This window comes from Heterodontus francisci, chromosome 3 (genome assembly GCF_036365525.1).
Source record: "Heterodontus francisci isolate sHetFra1 chromosome 3, sHetFra1.hap1, whole genome shotgun sequence".
NCBI lineage: Eukaryota > Metazoa > Chordata > Chondrichthyes > Heterodontiformes > Heterodontidae > Heterodontus > Heterodontus francisci.
Genome location: NC_090373.1, coordinates 43,983,555 through 44,002,521, shown reverse-complemented (window position 1 = coordinate 44,002,521; position 18,967 = coordinate 43,983,555). Strand labels below are relative to the sequence as shown.

The 18,967-nt window shown below is 43.9% G+C and overlaps 1 protein-coding gene across 2 annotated transcripts in view; it reads right to left on the bottom strand.

Moving 5' to 3' along the window:
• mcph1 (microcephalin 1) overlaps window positions 1-16,333 on the bottom strand; it is a 429,556-nt gene extending 413,223 nt beyond the window's left edge. For both annotated transcript variants that reach the window (XR_010970979.1, XM_068021514.1), the window contains exons 1-3: window positions 16,209-16,333; window positions 11,420-11,515; window positions 589-680 (exon numbers count right to left, since the gene is read on the bottom strand). Coding sequence is in view for 1 of the 2 variants with exons in the window: in XM_068021514.1 (XP_067877615.1) it covers window positions 589-680; window positions 11,420-11,456 (129 nt within the window). In the remaining variant the exon portion in view is untranslated. The remainder of the gene's footprint in view (window positions 1-588; window positions 681-11,419; window positions 11,516-16,208) is intronic.
• Between the last annotated feature and the right edge of the window lie 2,634 nt (window positions 16,334-18,967).

The following is an 18,967-nucleotide window of genomic DNA, read 5'->3' as shown; positions in this document are numbered from 1 at the left end:
AAATAGCTCAGAATAATACAAGTAACCTTTCCCATCCAAAAATAATCGATTGGTGATAAGTGACAAAATGATGCCATTTTCAAATTTCAAATGCCACTTTGTAACCTTGAATGAACAGTACTCAATATGAACACTGCTGAAAATAGATTTGCATGTACAGGAAGCTACACATATTAATACACAGTGCCCGATTCTTTGCAGATAGAAGGAACACACCTTGCTCCTGTTTCAGCTAAACAAAATAAGTGTCACTGCTTCATTTCTCAGGGCTATGACTGATCAAAGCCAAGCTGCCTGGTTTAAATTTCAAACAAAGTTTGGCAGTTAACTGTCAGTCACCATAAACTGGTGCATTCTCCATGGCAACACGTCTACCAGAGTTCACTTGCCAACCAAGCAGCACTCTCTTCTCATACAGAATATAGTTGTTGTTTACCCTTACATTGGTATTCTTGCGGATTGTCCTGATGAGTGCAAGATGAAAAGCTTCGACAAAAAACGTATCTATTTTCAGCAATACTCAAGTTCTGTACGAACAACTATTAGTACTAAATATGTTAGAACATATCAGTAGATAACGATACTCACCGTGGCACCCATACCAACCAAGTGTTCTATGAATGGTTTTGAATAGTTTTCAGTCTTATTTGATGACCACACATCCACAAATGCCACAACACCTGCAAAGAAGTGGTATTCAATTAGTAACTATTATGTCAAGTACAATGATCAAACTCAAGTTTCAAAATCAAGGACTTCCAAGCTAGCTTGAAGGTTAATAAAAAAACACGAGAACAATACTTCAAAACTAAAAGAAAAACTAGATGAAAAACTAATTAAACTTTAATTAAACTCTACAAGTGTATATTGTTAAAAACGCTAAATACAAAGCCAATTACGGAGGTTATGAGGGGAGAGCTGGCTAAAGGTTGATTGGGTAATTTTTTTTATTCATTCATGGGATGTGGGTGTCGCTGTCTATGCCAGCATTTATTGCCCATCCCTAATTGCCCTTGAGAAGATGGTGGTGAGCTGCCTTCTTGAACTGCTGCAGTCCATGTGAGGTAGGTACACCCAAACTGCTGTTAGGGAGTTCCAGGCTTCTGACCCAGTGACAATGAAGGAATGACCATATAGCTCCAAGTCAGGATGGTGTGTGACTTGGAGGGGAACCTGCAGGTGGTGGTGTTCCCATGCATTTGCTGCCCTTGCCCTTCTAGTTGGTAGAGGTCATGGGTTTGGAAGGTGCTGTCGAAGGAGCCTTGGTGCATTGCTGCAGTGCATCTTGTAGATGGTACACACTGCTGCCACTGTGCGTTGGTGGTGGAGGGAGTGAATGTTTGTAGATGGGGGTGCCAATCAAGCAGGTTGCTTTGTCCTGGATGGTGTCGAGCTGCTCGAGTGTTGTTGGAACTGCACCCATCCAGGCAAGTAGAGAATATTCCATCACACTCCTGACTTGTGCTTTGTAGATGGTTGACAGGCTTTGTGGAGTCAGGAGGTGAATTACTCGCCGCAGGATTCCTAGCCTCTGACCCGCTCTTGTAGCCATAGTATTTATATGGTTATTCCAGTTCAGTTTCTGGTCGATGGTAGGCCCTAGGATGTTGAGAGTGGGGGATTCAGCGATGGTAATGCCATTGAATGTGAAGGAGAGATGGTTAGATTCTCTCTTGTTGGAGATGGCCATTTCATGGCACTTGCGTGGCACGAATGTTACTTGCCACTTATCATCCCAAGCCTGGATATTGTCTGGGTCTTGCTGCATTTCTACACGGACTGCTTCCGTATCTGAAGAGTCATGTTTGGTGCTGAACATTGTGTAATCATCAGCGAACATCCTCACTTCTGGCCTTATGATTGAAGGAAGGTCATTGAAGGAAGGAAGCAGCTGAAGATGGTTGAGCTTAGGACACTACCCTGAGGAACCCCTGCAGTGATGTCCTGGAGCTCAGATGATTGACCGCCAACAATCATAACCATCTTCCTTTGCGCTAGGTATGACTCCAACCAGCGGAGAGTTTTCTCCCTGATTCCCATTGACTCCAATTTTGCTAGGGCTCCTTGATACCATACTTGGTCAAATGCTGCCTTGTTGTCAAGTGCAGTCACTCTCACCTCACCTCTTGAGTTCAGCTCTTTTGTCCATGTGTGAACCAAGGCTGTAATGAGGTCAGGAGCTGAGTGGCCCTAATGGAACCCAAACTAAGTGTCATTGAGCAGGTTATTGCTAAGCAAGCGCCGCTCGATGGCACTGTTGATGACACCTTCCATCACTTTACTGATGATTGAGAGTAGACTGATGGGGTGGTAATTGGCCGGGTTGGACTTGTCCTGCTTTTTGTGTACAGGACATACCTGGGCAATTTTCCACATTGCCGGGTAGATGCCAATGTTGTAGCTGTACTGGAACAGCTTGGCTAGGGGCGCGGCAAGTTCTGGAGCACAGGTCTTCAGTACGATTGCCGGAATATTGTTAGGGCCCTTGCTTTTGCAGTATCCAGTGCCTTCAGTCGTTTCTTGATATCACGCAGAGTGAATCGAATTGGCTGAAGTCTGGCATCTGTGATGCTGGGGACTTCAGGAGGAGGCCGAGATGGATGATCCACTCGGCACTTCTGGCTGAAGATTGTTGCAAATGCTTCAGTCTTATCTTTTGCACTGATGTGCTGGGCTCCCCCATCATTGAGGATGGGGATATTTCTGGAGCCACCACCTCCAGTTAGTTGTTTAATTGTCCACCGCCATTCAAGGCTGGATGTAGCAGGACTGCAGAGCTCAGACTTGCAGAGCTTAGATCTGATCCGCTGGTTATGGGATTGCTTAGCTCTGTCCATCACATGTTGCTTACGCAGTTTGGCATGCAAGTGGTCCTGTGTTGTAGCTTCACCAGGTTGACACCTCATTTTTTGTATACTCCTGGCATGCCTGCCTACACTCTTCATTGAACCAGGGTTGGTCGCCTGGCTTGATGGTAATGGTACAGTGGGGGATATGCCGGGCCATGAGGCTACAGATTGCGGTTGAGTACAATTCTGCTGCTGCTGATGGCGCACAGCGCTTCATGGATGCCCAGTTTTGCATTGCTATATCTGTTCGAAATCTATCCTATTTAGCACGGTGGTAATGCCACACAACACGATGGCAGGTATCCTCAATGTGAAGGCGGGATTTCGTCTCCACAAGGACTGTGCAATAGTCACTCCGACCAATACTGTCATGGACAGATGCATCTGCGGCAGACAGATTGGTGAGGACGGTGGTCAAGTATGTTTTTCCCTCACCACCTCCCGCAGACCCAGTCTAGCAGCTATAGGACTTGACCAGCTTGGTCAGTAGTGGTGCTACCGAGCCACTCTTGGTGATGGACATTGAAGCTCCCCACCCAGAGTACATTCTGCACCTTTGCCATGCTCAGTGCTTCCTCCAAGTGGTGTTCAACATGGAGAAGTACTGACTCATCAGCTGAGGAAGGGTGGTAGGTGGCAATCAGCAGGAGGTTTCCTTGTCCATGTTTGATCTGATGCCATGAGACTTCATGGTGTCCGGAGTCGACGTTGAGAACTACAGGGGCAACTCCCTCCGGATTGTATACCACTGTGCCGCCACCTCTGGTGGATCTGTCCTGTCAGTGGGACAGGACATATCCAGGAATGGTGATGCCAGTGTCTGGGACATTGCCTCTAAGGTATGATTCCGTGAGTATGACTATGTCAGGCTGCTGCTTGACTAGTCTGTGAGACAGCTCTCCCAACTTTGGCACAAGCCCCCAGATGTTAGTAAGGAGGACTTTGCAGGGTCGAAAGGGCTGAGTAAATAGACTAAAAGGTATGGCAGTAAATAGATAGTGGGAAACATTTAAAGAAACAAATCAAAATATTCAACAAAAATATTTTTCATTGAGAAACAAAAACTCAGTGAGAAAGATCCATCTGCTACTTACTAAGGAGGTTAAGGTTAGTATTTCATTAAAAGAAGAGGCTTACAATGTTGCAAAAAATTGTTTTAAGTCTGAGGCTTGGGAGTGTTTTAGAAACCAGCAAAGGGCCACGAAAAGTTGATAAAAAGGGGAAAAAATATAATGACAGTAAACTAGCCAGGAATATAAAAACAGATTTTAAGAGTTTTTACAAGTATATAAAATGCAAGAGAGTAGCTAAAGTAAACATTGCTCCCCTAGAGGCACAGACAGGAGAAATTATCCTGAGGAATGAGGAGATGGCAGAGACATTGAACAAATATTTTGTGTCTTTCTTCACAGTAGAAAACACAAGTTACATAGCGGAAAAAGAAGGTAATCTGGGGACGAACAAGAATGAGGAAATTAAGGTCAGCAGAGTAAAAGTACTGGAGAAACTCAAGGGGCAAAAATCCAACAAATCCCCATGACCTGATGGCCTACATCCTAGGGTTCTAAAAGAGATAGCTGCAGAGATAGTGGATGCACTGGCTCTGATTTTCCATTCCTTGGATTCTGGAATGGTCCTAGCAGATGTAACACTGCTATTCAAGAGAAGAGGGAAACAGGAGAAGAGGGACAAGGACTTCCAGGCCAGTTAGGCTGACATCAGTCAAAGAACAAAGAACAGTACAGCACAGGAACAGGCCATTCGGCCCTCCAACTCCGCGCCGATCATGATGCCTGTCTAAACTAAAACCTTCTGCACTTGCGGGGTCCGTATCCCTCTATTCCAATCCTATTCATGTATTTGTCAAGATGCCTCTTAAACATCGCTATCGTACCTACTTCCACCACCTCCCCTGGCAGCAAGTTCCAGGCACTCACCACCCTCTGTGGAAAAAAACTTGCCTCGCACATCCCCTCGAAACTTTGCCCCTCGCACCTTAAACCTATGTCCTCCTGTAACTGACTCTTCCACCCTGGGAAAAAGCTTCTGACGATTCACTCTGTCCATGCCACTCATAACTTTGTAAACCTCTATCATGTCGCCCCTCCACCTTCGTCGTTCTAGTGAAAACAATCCAAGTTTATCCAATCTCTCCTCATAGCTAATACCCTCCAGACCAGGCAATATCCTGGTAAACCTCTTCTGTACCCTCTCCAAAGCCTCCACATCCTTCTGGTAGTGTGGCAACCAAAATTGTATGCACTATTCCAAGTGTGGCCTAACTAAGGTTCTGTACGGCTGCACCATGACTTGCCAATTTTTATACTCAATACCCCAACTGATGAAGGCAAGCATGCCGTATGCCTTCTTGACTACCTTATCCACTTGCGTTGCCACTTTCAGTGATCTGTGGACCTGTACGCCCAGATCTCTCTGACTGTCATTACTCCTAAGGGTTGTGCCATTTACTGTATACTTCCAACCTGCATTAGACCTTCCAAAATGCATTACCTCACATTTGTCTGGATTAAACTCCATCTGCCATTTCTCCGCCCAAGTCTCCAACCGATCTATATCCTGCTGTATCCTCTGACAATCCTCATCACTATCCGCAACTCTACCAACCTTTGTGTCGTCCACAAACTTACTAATCAGACCAGCTACATTTTCTTACAAATCATTTACATATATGACAAACAGCAAAGGTCCCAGCAGTGATCCCTGCGGAACAGCACTAGTCACAGCTCTATTCAGAAAAGTACCCTTCCACTGCTACCCTCTGTCTTCTATGACAGAGCCAGTTCTGTATCCATCTTGCCAGCTCACCTCTGATCCCGTGTGACTTCACCTTTTGTACCAGTCTGCCATGATGGACCTTGGCAAAGGCTTTACTGAAGTCCATGTAGACAACATCCACTGCCCTTCCTTCATCAATCATCTTCGTCACTTCCTCAAAAAACTTGATCAAGTTAGTGAATCACGACCTCCCCTTCACAAAACCATGCTGCCTCTCACTAATAAGTCCATTTGTTTCCAAATGGGAGTAAATCCTGTCCCGAAGAATCCTCTCCAATAGTTTCCCTACCACTGACATAAGGCTCACCAGCCTGTTATTTCCTGGATTATCCCTGCTACCCTTCTTAAACAAAGGAACAACATTGGCTATTCTCCAATCCTCTGGCACCTCACCTGTAGCCAATGAGGATATAAAGATTTCTGTCAAGGCCCCAGCAATTTCCTCCTTTGCCTCCCTCAGTATTCTGGGGTAGATCCCATCAGGCCCTGGAGACTTATCTACCTTAACGTTTTTCAAGACGCTCAACACCTCCTTTTTGATATCGACATGACCCAGACTATCTACACACCCTTCCCTAGACTCATCATCCACCAAGTCCTTCTCTTTGGTGAATACTGATGCAAAGTACTCATTTAGTACCTCGCCCATTTCCTCTGTCCTTGAGTGGGCCAACCCTTTCCCTGGCTACCCTCTTGCTCTTTATATATGTATAAAAAACCTTGGGATTCTCCTTAATCTTGTTTGCCAATGACTTTTCATGATTGCATTTAACCCTCCTGACTCCTTGCTTAAGTTCCTTCCTACTTTCTTTATATTCCTCAAGGGCTTCGTCTGTTCCCAGCCTTCTAGCCCTTACGAATGCTTCCTATCTCTTTTTGACTAGGCTCACAACATCCCTCGTTATCCAAGGTTCCCGAAACTTACCAAACTTATCCTTCATCCTCACAGGAACATGCCAGTCCTGGATTCTAATCAACTGACGTTTGAAAGACTCCCACATGTCAGATGTTGATTTACCCTCAAACAAAATCCCAATCTAAATTCTTCAGTTCCTGACTAATATTGTTATAATTAGCCTTCCCCCAATTTAGCACCTTCATCCAAGGACTACTCTTATCCTTATCCACAAGTACCTTAAAACTTACGGAATTATGGTCACTGTTCCCGAAATGCTCCCCTACTGAAACTTCGACCACCTGGCCGGGCTCATTCCCCAATACCAGGTCCATTACGGCCCCTTCCCTAGTTGGACTATCTACATATTGTTTAAAGAAGCCCTCCTGGATGCTCCTTATAAATTCTGCCCCATCCAAGCCCCTAACACTAAGTGAGTCCCAGTCAATATAGGGGAAGTTAAAATCACCCACCACAACAACCCTGTTGCTTTTACATCTTTCCAAAATCTGTCTACATATCTACTCCTCTATCTCCCGCTGGCTGTTGGGAGGCCTGTAGTAAACCCCCAACATTGTGACTGCACCCTTCCTATTCCTGAGCTCTACCCATATTGCCTCGTTGCATGAGCCCTCCGAGGTGTCCTCTCGCAGTACAGCTGCGATATTCTCCTTAACCAGTAATGCAACTCCCCCACCCCTTTTACATCCCCTCTGAAGCATCTAAATCCCGGAACGTTTAGCTGCCAATCCTGTCCTTCCCTCAACCAAGTCTCTGTAATAACAACATCACAGTTCCAAGTACTAATCCAAGCTCTAAGTTCATCTGCCTTACCTGTTATACTTCTCGCATTGAAACAAATGCACTTCAGACCACCAGTCCTGCTGTGCTCAGCAATATCTCCCTGCCTGCTCTTCCTCTCAGTCTTACTGGCCTTATTCACTAGTTCCCCCTCAGTTATTTCACCTGCTGTCCGACTGCTCTGGTTCCCACCCCCCTGCCACACTAGTTTAAACCCTCCCGAGTGACGCTAGCAAACCTCGCAGCCAGGATATTTGTGCTCCTCCAGTTTAGATGCAACCCGTCCTTCTTGTACAGGTCCCACCTGTCCCTGAAGAGGTCCCAATGATCCAGATATCTGAAACCCTCCCTCCTACACCAGCTGTTTAGCCATGTGTTTAGCTGCACTATCTTCCTATTTCTAGCCTCACTGACACGTGGCACAGGGAGTAATCCCAAGATTACAACCCTAGAGGTCTTGTTTTTTTAACTTACTACCTAACACCCTGAACTCCCCCTGCAGGACCTTGTCACTCTTCCTGCCTATGTCGTTAGTACCAATGTGTACCACAACCTCTGGCTATTCACCCTCCCCCTTCAGAGACATCCTTTACCCTGGCACCAGGGAGGCAACATACCATCCTGGAGTCTCTTTCACGTCCACAGAAGCACCTATCTGTGCCCCTGACTTTAGAGTCCCCTCTAACTATTGCTCTTCGGTGCTTTGTCCCTCCCTGCTGGACAACAGAGCCATCAGGAAAGTGCTGGAATCTATTATTAAGGAAGTTCTTAACAATGCACTCAGAAAAGCTTAGTATGATTAGAACAAGTCAACACGGCTTTAAGAAATGGAAATCCTGTTTGACAAATTTATTAAGAGCTTTTTAAGGATTTAACTGGTAGGGTAGATAAAGGAGAACCAGTAGATGAGGTGTACTAAGATTTCCAAAAGGCATTCGATAAGGTGTCACAAAAAAGGTTAATACACAAGCTAAAGGCTCATGGAGTTGGGTATGATATATTAAAATGGATAGAGGATTGGTTGACAGACAAGAAGCAGAGAGTAGGGATAAATGGGGCATTTTCAAGTTGGCAGGCTGTGACTAGTGGACTGCCGCAAGGATCAGTGCTGGGGCCTCAGCTATTTACAATATATATTAACAGCTTAGACAAAGACAGAGAGTAATGATTCTGAGTTTGCTGGCGATACAAAGCTAGGTGGGAATGCAAGCTGTGACGAAGACACAAAGAGGCTGCAAAGAGATATATACAGGTTAAATGAGTGGGCAACAAGGTGGCAAATGGAACATAATGTGGGGAAGTCTCAAGTTATTCATTTTGGTGGTAAGAATAGAAAACCAGAATATTTTCTGAAAAACATGAAACTTTTAAATGTTGATGCTCAGACATTTGGATATACTCATACAAGTAACTCAAAAAATTAGCATGCAGGTACAGCAAGCAATTAGGAAAGCAAATGGTACGTTGGCCTTTATTGCAAGGGGATTGGAATACAAAAATAAAGAAATCTTGCTACATTTGTAAGCGGCTTTGGTGTGACCACACCTGGCATACTGTGTGTAATTTTGGTCTCCATATTGAAGGGAGGATATATATGGATTGGAAGCAGTACAACGAAGATTCACTAAATTAGTCCTGGGATGAGTGGGCTGTCCTATGATGAAAATCTGAGTAAACTGGGTTTATGTTCTCTGGACTTTGGAGATGATCTCAATGAAATATTCATGATTATGAAGGAGTTTGACAGGTTCGATACGGAGACGTTTCCCCTTGCTGGGGAATCTAGAACAAGGGGGCATAGTTTCAGGATAAGAGGCTTAGGACTGAGATGAGGAGAAATTTCTTCACTCAAAAAAGGGTTATGAATCTTTGAAATGCTCTACCCCAGAATGTTTTCGTCATCATCGGCTATCCCTCGATTCGAGGATGACATCTACTCAAGGTCACTAGTTTTTGCCATGGGCCTTCAGGTGACTGAACAGGCCTATTCTCGACCCACGAGGTAGTGGGATCCGTAGTGCAGGATTTGCTTCCTTTTCTTTCCTTCTCTGCCGCTGCTCTGGCGCATCATTAAGGCAGTTGGAATCAAAGCATGATGTAGCTTGGTGGACACATTGTCGCCATTTGAACAATTGGTAGCAAGCTCCTCCCAATCATCAATGTCGTGCTGCTGCGCTTCAAAGAGAGCTTCAGAGCGTCTCTGAAGCGTTTTCTTTGCCCTCTCCTGGAACACTGGCCATTTGAGAGTTGAGAAAACAGGGCGTGCCGGTGGAAGACGGTTTTTGGCCAGCCGGACACAGCGTCCAGTCTACCAACGTTGGTTTTGTAGGAGTTTTGCTTGAATGCTTGTGGAGCCGGCTTCAAGGACACTAGTGTTTGTTCGAAGGTTCCCCCATTGAATCCAGAGGATGCAATGGAGACATTGCTGATGAAATTTATCTAGCACACTTATGCGTCGCTGATACACAGTCAGGTCTCCCTGCAGTAGAGTGTGGTGACAACAACTGTTCTGTACATTAGGATTTTTGTTGACTTGCGGAGTCTTTGTTGTCAAACACTCGCTTATGGTTGCGCCATTTAAGGCTGAGATAGACAGATTTTTGGTCTCTCAGGGAATCAAGAGATTATGGGAGCAGGTGGGAAAGTGGAGTTGAAGCCCCAGATCAGCCATGATCATATTGAATGGCAAAGCAGGCTCGAAGGGCTGTATGGTCTACTCCTGCTCCTACTTCTTCTGTTCTTATGCTATCTTCACTTCATCCTGCCTTAATGAAAGTCACTTCTATCCTCCTTTATCCTTCCATTTCAATACATCCCTTTGAGGTTACATATGTTCAGCAGGTTCACCACTTTTGACTACGATGCAGTAATTTGTAGATATTGAACAAAATGGAGCTCTGTTGTGTCAGACAGTAAAAGTTTTGAAAACCTCATTAACATAGCAACTTAGAGCACTCTGTGCAAGTTTGGTTCTAAAAAAGGGGAAGAGTGGAGGGAAAGATCAGAGAAATGTCATATCCCAGGCATATATATGCAATCCAACTAACTAGATTTATATTGGGAATCCAAAGCAGAACCACCAAGGAACACTCTTTGGGGGGTGGTCAGCAGCTTTAGATCAGCTTTCAGAAAACCCTGAAATGTCAGTATGCATTAAAGTGAATGAAGCCACTCAGGAGTTATAATCACCCATGTTACTTGCGTTGCCGGAAAGACTGAGAGGGGAAAGACAAAAAATGGTGGTTATGTGTAAGGCTCCTACAAAGCCGAAGTATAAAAATGTCACTCGTTTTGAACAAAAGAGAACGGAAAGGAATAAACCAGTTTTCCCGACAGAAATGGGGGAAGCACTGTAAACGGAAAATTCTCCTACTACATTTACATTCTCTTAATTCTCCTTCCCTGTGTAACAACTTGCATTTATATAGCACTTTTAACATTGCAAAACATCCCAAAGTGTTTGGGATTTGACACTGAATCACATAAGGACATGTGTGGACAGGTGACCAAAAGTTTACTCAAAAAACAGTTTTAAGGCAGGTGCAAGGAGAATATTTAGCATCTAACAGCCCTCAATCAATACCTGAAAATCAAAAAAGATTAATCCCACCAACAAAATATATAATCCCTCTGCAGCCAGATGATTTAATAACTTTTGCTTTTTGAATTATGTTGTTTCAATCCATGTCGAATAAATGTTTTGCACTTTAAATAAAATATTGCCACCATTCTTTGTTACACATTATACAAGTTTTACAGATTACAAAAAATAAAATGGTCACTTCCAGTGTCAAAAATTCAATCATATTGAGCCCAGCATGGATTTTCACTTTGGGAAGAGATGCATCCAAGGGGCATATATACACAACACCACATTTTATATGTGATTAGTAAAAATATCTGAGCTGATTTATAAAGCAGGCAATGCAATAATCATGTTGCAATCTTTAAAATACAAACCTCAGCCTAAATTCAAATATACTGTTATTTCAATGCCAACTCGAGTTAACTTTGGAACAATGGAAGTGTTTTCTGATACAGTACCATTAGCTTCACAATCGACAAGCTTGTTCAATACCTTGGAGAATAGGTTTTTTGCTGTAGTCACTGGCCATTCTGTGGGAATCTGTGAAAGGCTTCTTTGTCCCAGTCTGGAAATATCCTCAAAGATTAGCTGTACGATGACATTTAAAAAAAATATTAATTTGGGATTGCATAGCAACATATGGGCATCATATTTTGTTTTAAATGTAGCTCTGTCAGGATCTGAAGATATGTTAATATTTTAGTTAGGAATCCTTCATCAGAACCAGGAAAGAAAGACTGACCCTTCATAAAGTGATGGGGCAAATATCGTACATCCTGGTACAAAGAGGTGGCGCACAGGAGTAGGGTTATTATCCTCTCAACTGGAAAAAAATGGAAAAAGTGGAAAGCATGAGATGATAAATAACGATCTTTGTCAAGATATAAAAAGGCTTCAGAAAGAAAGCACTGAAGTAAAATAGATCTTGAACAGAAAGGAGTAAAATGGAACATGAATGGGAAAAACTAGGCCCCTGAGCCAACACTGGTGAAGGATGGGATATCAAGATCATAATTCGTTTTTGTAAGTCAGAAATTTTGACGGGTTAGGTGTTCAATCCAAACAGAAATAAATGGCTGTAAAGTGAATTGCAACAGATAATTTAATAGCTTTTAAGATACAAGTATAGAGTGAAAGCACACTGTAATAGCTACAGAGAATTGCAGTGTATACAAAATTAGCTAAGGGTAGGAAGAGAAGATAACTACCAAAGAAGACACTGACTGTAGATGAAACCTTGCCACAAGCGTCAGAGGTGAAAGGATAGTACCCCAAAGGTAGAACAGCCTGGCACAAGTTTAACCTACTACAAATGGAAATTGTTTGATCTTAATGTCACCTCACAAAGGAAAATTACCAATGGTGCGCAAACTTTTGTCACAAATTTGCTAATTGTGCAAGTCAGAAAAAATCTTGTTACTAAGTAAACACGGGTTCTGCTGAGACATTGTAATACTTAAATTACTGTTGCCCTTAAATTTAGATGCTATTAATATTAAGTTTCTTTACTTTTGCTGTAGTCCTCAGTGCAGTCTTGGGATCAGATTAATTATTGCACTATAGAGACCGTGAAATAAAGTAGTGCTAGCAAATGTGTCCCTGGCTGACTCCATTGTCAATGCCTCTGGCGAGTAAAGAGTTCAGTTGTACTTCACTCAGGATTGTACTGTAAACTTATTGCAGATAGTCAACAAAACCAGACCTATCAGTATCTTTCAGACTAGGGCTTATGGGATGAACTAATTTGGGTACCAAATATAAAACTCAGATGATAAATAGCAATCCAGTTTTCTGATGTATACAGAGGAAATAGCAGGAGAGATGTCTGAAAACCTTCAAATCACATACTGGAATTTCAGATACAGTATTTTTTGCACAACGTACATGGTTTAGAGTTCATTTATCCTGCAGGCTATTCCAATTTTTTGCAAAGGTTTAGCTATACTTTTATCTATCTTCTGACCAACAATGAAGAAGTATAATGCGAGAGGACATCGGATGTAAACTTCAACAAGACAAGGGAACATCATTTTGAAGTTCAGATCACAGTCCCTTCAGCACCAGCAGTAAGTGGCCACTGGGCATGTCTCAGTTTGTATTTGGCATCCACAAAAGATCCTATTGTCCAGAGCATCTTATGTAAATTAGGGCTATCAGTAATAATTACCAACCACTTTCCATTTCCCACCAAGAGTTCTGGAGCAGTACTGTTACAATGTATTTTCTTTGCAATTGGAGTTTCTTTAAAGAATTATTCAACCCAAAGGTTTGCCTTCACTTCCAATAAGCAGCATTATTTCTGGCATAACAAATACAACTATCATAAGTAATTAATTTAAATTGCCCCAAGCAACATAAATCCAATGAAGTAAAACAGGGTATAGATTTAATTTCTAACAGTTGTAAGTGCCCAAGTTTTATTTTCCGTGCCTTGATCCTTTCACATATAATGTCGTCAAACTTAAAACATCAAGAACTGTTGAGTCCTGTGTAAGACGGAAACCAGGCAAACGTTTCCCCTTGAAAATTGTCAACAGCGGTTGATTGGAGCAGGATGAATATTTTTTGCCACATTCCATCAGAAGGTCAGTCTTGATGGGTGAACAGCTTTTGTCCATGCTTGAAATTTAATGATTGTTCTATCAACATAATTCAATGGACTCTAAAACTATGAAACTAAAATTATGAATGCACTTTCAGGCATTCCCATTAACATAAAGCTCAATTTTAGCCAGAATTTTGCAATCAGCAGTGAAGGAACAGCACTTGCTGTTTACCTTGAGAAAAAAAAAGCTGCCCCCAAAGTTATACTGGGTTCTCGAGCACAGATGACTTTTTTTTTTACTTCAGTTTGAATTCGGTGCCTTCTACAGGGGATCAGTGGCATCTGTGAGCAGGCCAAGCAACAGGGAAGCTGATAAACTAATGATAACTAAAAATTCTTACAAAGGTGAAAGCAAGATGTTAAAAAACAGGAAGTATAAATTACATTTAAATCATTGTACAGAAAGTAAAATAAAGATTGGGACGTGCATATGGGATTAAGGGAGGAACTTAAATAGAAAAAGACAAACTTCAAACAAAAAATTTAAATCTGGAACAATTAATTTTCCTCTAACAGAATGAACGACACTTATAAAAATAGTTTTCCGGGGCAAAGAAGTTGTTTAGCAGCAATTGCCATTCACTGTGCCATTAAAAACTGCTACTCCTAGTTGAACAAGGCACAAGTCTTTCTTTAGTGTGTGAATAGTGGGTAATTAGTTGAAGTTCAGACCTTAACATTGACGAAAATTGCACCAACACATACTGAGGAGAAGCAGATCACTGACAGCAATTGTACCTCATCGCGTAATTGCACATGTGCGACTGCCAGAAGTTGCTGTCAGCAAGCACTGACAGCCTCGCCGTTATTACTTTTTCAGCTTCTGGGTCAATATAAAGACAGGTTTTTTTCCCCATATCCTCACTGGCTCACAATCTATAAAACATGTAAACTAAATGTATATGTTCATAAGAACCGAGAAGATCAAGGGGAAATCTGAAAGAGGTGTTCAAAATTATAACGCAACTTTTAAAATCACCACCAAAATAATAAAAAGGAGAGGCTGAAACTTATTTTCTGTAGATGATTTTTAGGACATAGAATGTCCTACCCAAAGCATTGGTAGAAACAGAACTTATAACAGATAAGACGTAGGTTGATTTTAATTGTCAGCTGCCTTATTCCCCACCAAGGTGAAATATGCCAATCGACAGATCAAAATGGCTTTGTTAAATCAGTTCAATTTTTATAATGATAGAAAATAACGAACCAACAATGTCCCTAATCATCGCTATTTGCCCATCCCTTCTTCTAGGAATATACTGGACCGCAAAAAGCCATTTTCGTCGAACGAACTGGTGCTATAGTTCAAAAGAATACAGTTCTTGCCAAATGCCTGCTGAACTCTCTGTACAACTTAACGTCATCAGCATCATTCACCTCCCGGAGCAGTCCATTCCAAACCATGACTATCTTGTATGTAAAAGAGTGACATATAGTCATTCTCGGCTCTTCCTCTTGTGTTCCCTTGTTATTCACAGGGCTATAATAACATTTATATAGTGCGTTTAACATAACAAAACATTCAAAGGTGCTTCATGGGAGCACTATAAAGCAAAGTTCGACACTGAGCCATCTAAGGTGATATTAGGGTAGATGGCCAAAAGCTTGGTCAAAGAGGTAGCTTTTAAGGAGTCTTGTAAAAGAGGAAAGGGAACTCGAGAGGCGGAGAGCTTTAGGGAAGGAATTCCACAGCTTAGGGCCCAGGCAGCTGAAGGCACAGCCACCATCAGTGAAGCAGTTAAAATTGGGGATGCTCAAGAAGCCAGAATTAGAGGAGAGCAGATATCTTGAAGGGTTGTAGGGCTGGAAGAGATTACAAAGATAGGAAGGGGCGAGACCATGGAGACATTTGGAAACAAGAATTGAGTATTTTAAAATCAAGGTCTTTGCTTAAACAGGATCCAGTGTAGGTCAGCGAACACAGAGGTGATGGGTGACCGGTACTTGGTGAGAATCAGGGCACAGACAGAAGATTTTTGGGATGACCTCAATTTTATGGACATTGGAATATGGGTGACCAGCCAGGAGTGCATTTCAAGTCTCAAGGTAATATAGGCATGAATGAGGGTTTCAGTAGCAGATGAGCTAAGACAAGGACAGAGTCGGCCGATGTTACAGAAATGGAAATACGCAGCCTTAGGTTGGTGGTTGGTAAAAAGTTTTGTAGGGCTGAACTTGCAGATACTCGGAGGGATCTTGATTGCAGCAATAAGATGCCCTCTCAGCCTCCCCTCCAAATTCTGAAGTCACTCCTTGTACTTATATCAGATGGTATATGGCCTTCTGTTGCACCTTTTTTTAGTGTCAGGATATAATTTCTGTAATATGGTAGCAGTGGGGGGAAGAAAGCAGCGTCCTGTATTGGGCCTGCCTTGTGTTCGAGTTCATATCATGTAGAATCCTAAGCCTAAAAGATTCACAATCCACAGAAGAAAAATCATCTCCAGGAGAATCAGTGAGTTTTTGTTTTGTTTCTTTCATTCTGCCTTCACTACTACTCTCTCCAAAAGGTCAAGATAGAAGTTAGATGAGGTCCAGCCCTGTTGTGCAACTCCCCACAGCAGCAACCAGCCCCCGGGTCCTGCTCGGCTCGGCAAAAATAAACTGCCCCGGACAAACAACGGAAAGTAAAGTCACTCGTCGGAACACTTTAGCTAATTCTCGGTTCATTACCGGAGAAAACGATCATCAAACCCTCACCGTCACCGACCGATCTGCTGCAACGCTGAAATAGATTTAAACATGGCGGGCAAGACAACGCGCGCCACTCGGCCCGCTGGGAAAAGAACGCGCTGCCAACTGTCAGGAACGGAACTGGGGGCGGAGCCTGCGGCGGGGAGGGGGCGGGACCGGGGTGGAGGGGCGGGACCAGGCGAGGGGGCGAGGCTCTGAGTGTGGGGTGGGGCCGGGTGTGAAGGGGCGGGATCGGGGAGCTGGGGCGGGGCTGAGCCGGGGAAGGGGCGGGCCGGGGGTAAGGGGGTGGGGTTTCCTCTCCTCAACATCAGCGACATTATCACGTCAGCCCAATCCCGCACAGGCGCGCCAAATTAAACTTCTTTTCAGAGTTGGATATTTTGCGGTCATGTTCTTAATAATGAACGGGGCAGCATTGATATCGGTAGTGATTAGTCTCGACCCTGCTGGCAGATTTCCTGTGACAATGCTCATCGATTCAAAGGAGAGGCCAAAATGTCAAAGCTGCTGGGTGAAAGTGTCAGCATTGCAGTGAGCCGCTGGCAATGCACAAGACTTTGTACTGCACAGTTAGCAGCAGGCGCACATGGTACCCATGAGAATATGGGCACTATTTTAGCTGCTTTTTTTGTCTTCCTGCAGCACTCTTCTGCTTTCGTATTTCTCCTTTCTTTGTCACTGCTTCTCTTCCCTTTTATAACTTCTCTGTCATCTTTTCTTTCTGCCGAGTTTGGGAGTGTGTATTTTCATGAAATGGGCTCCCAGTGCATGGCAGGAATAGCCAAGCAGATTTTCTATTGCATAATGGGATTCTTAAGCAGACTCGTGATGTTTTTTGGGTTACCGAGGTCCCATTAGAGCTCCAAAATGGTATCCACAGTGTACAGGCACACATGTGGCATGAAGTGCTGAAAGCAATACTGGTGCAGGCATTAGCATGTCTGCAGTGAATATCTGCCGGAGGCATGCAGATCCGGTAGATCATGATGTCACTGAATGCGCAATACTGATTCACACCAGCGGTGCCATTTTGGAGTTCTACACTCCACCAGTGCCCTGCCTTAACCTTGCACAGCTGAACACATCTGGCTGATGACTCCAATGTGCAACCCACACGTGTGCAGCATGTATACAATCTTGCAGGTTATGCTGCTGTGGGAAATGTGACAGTGCAGACCATTGGCATGCTGAAACTGCTTCCACTACCTGGATGGCTTTGAAGGAGCCTTGTAGGATTTGTGTCAAAATTCATGGTGGTCTGCTGCATGCTGCACCACCTCGCCATCATGAGAGGACAACCTTTGCCACCAGCTATATATTGAGCAACAGAGGAGCAGGAGCATTGGGAGGAGGAGGAAGCAACGTAGACAGCCCCTGTCTGCCCAGACTGTCCATGAAGAACTCATCCAATTGCGATACCAGCAACCACCAACCCAACTCCCCATTCACCAACAATCGCTGTGTTCCTAACCATTACAGGGTCTGTTTGACCACAAAACAAAAATAAAAGCAACCACAACATAAACATTCCAAACCAAATTTATAAATGAAATCATGTCATATTGAATATAAAAGTCCTTGGGCATTCCAGTAGTGCTGTTCCTCCATGGACCTTTGCCTGTCCTAGGGCCTCAGCGCACTGCTATCCCAGTGGCTGCAGCATGGTTGGTGGAAGGCTGCTGGCTTTCAGTGGAGGAAACTGCAGATGGGCTTGGATGACTTTGAACAGCTCAGGGCCTTGAAAGCCCAGCTGTGGACTACACCAGCTCAGCAAGGGCAGCAGCACTCTGTGCTGGCTGGCAGACAGGCAACAGCAAGGGCACTAGTGGAGTGGCAGGGGTGGTAGCACAAATGCTGACTTCCTGAGGTTTATGGAGCCCACTGCATCAACAATCCTAGTAATCTGTTGAAAGACAGATTGCTAGACTGCCGTGCCACCATGCAGGCCCCTTTGAACACTGTAATCTTCAGCCATCATGACTTCAGTCTGACCTTCCACCACATCACTCAGACATTGGGTGGCTGCTGCTTGTGCTGCGATGGAAGCTGCGACAATGGATATCAGACTCCGCATCAAGGTTGGGTCCACAAGTGTGCGAATGAAGTTGGCCACCACTTTCACACAGGAAAGAATGGGCTCCAACCTCTGCACAAAGCCCTGTGCCAAGTTGGTCCTGGACTTCCTATGTTCTGTAACATTGACTGCAGGCTTCCCAATGCACTAAGCATTTTGTTGTGCCCACTCATCAGCATTTTTCTGTAGGCTGTCCCATTGATGTCCTCATTTGAGTCCTCTGCAGTGAAACTCATGGGAGATCTTGCCACCCAGTGAGATGGCACCTGCAGTATCCTTGCCCCCTGCCCTAGCTGAGGTCCACTCGTGCCTAGTGTCTCACCATGTGCAGATCCCGCCTACGCATAGTGTCAGTATCTGAGCTTGTGTCTACATTGGATATTAATTGACTGTACTGTACCTTCATCATCATTCTCTTGGTGTTCCCCCACTGCCTGGCCAGGTTGCACCCCTTGGGTATCTGAAAGGAAAAAAGGCACAAGGGTAAGGTTGTGGTGAGGGGATGCGAGGAAAGTAAGAGGTGCATGCTTACACCAGCTGCAGCTTGTAAATCAGAAGAGGTTGTGAGATGAGGGAAGACTGGGATGTGAGAAGGAGGATTAAGTATGAGGATACCATCAGCTTTGATGGTTTCAGCCCACCGCTGGCCATGACCTCAGCAATG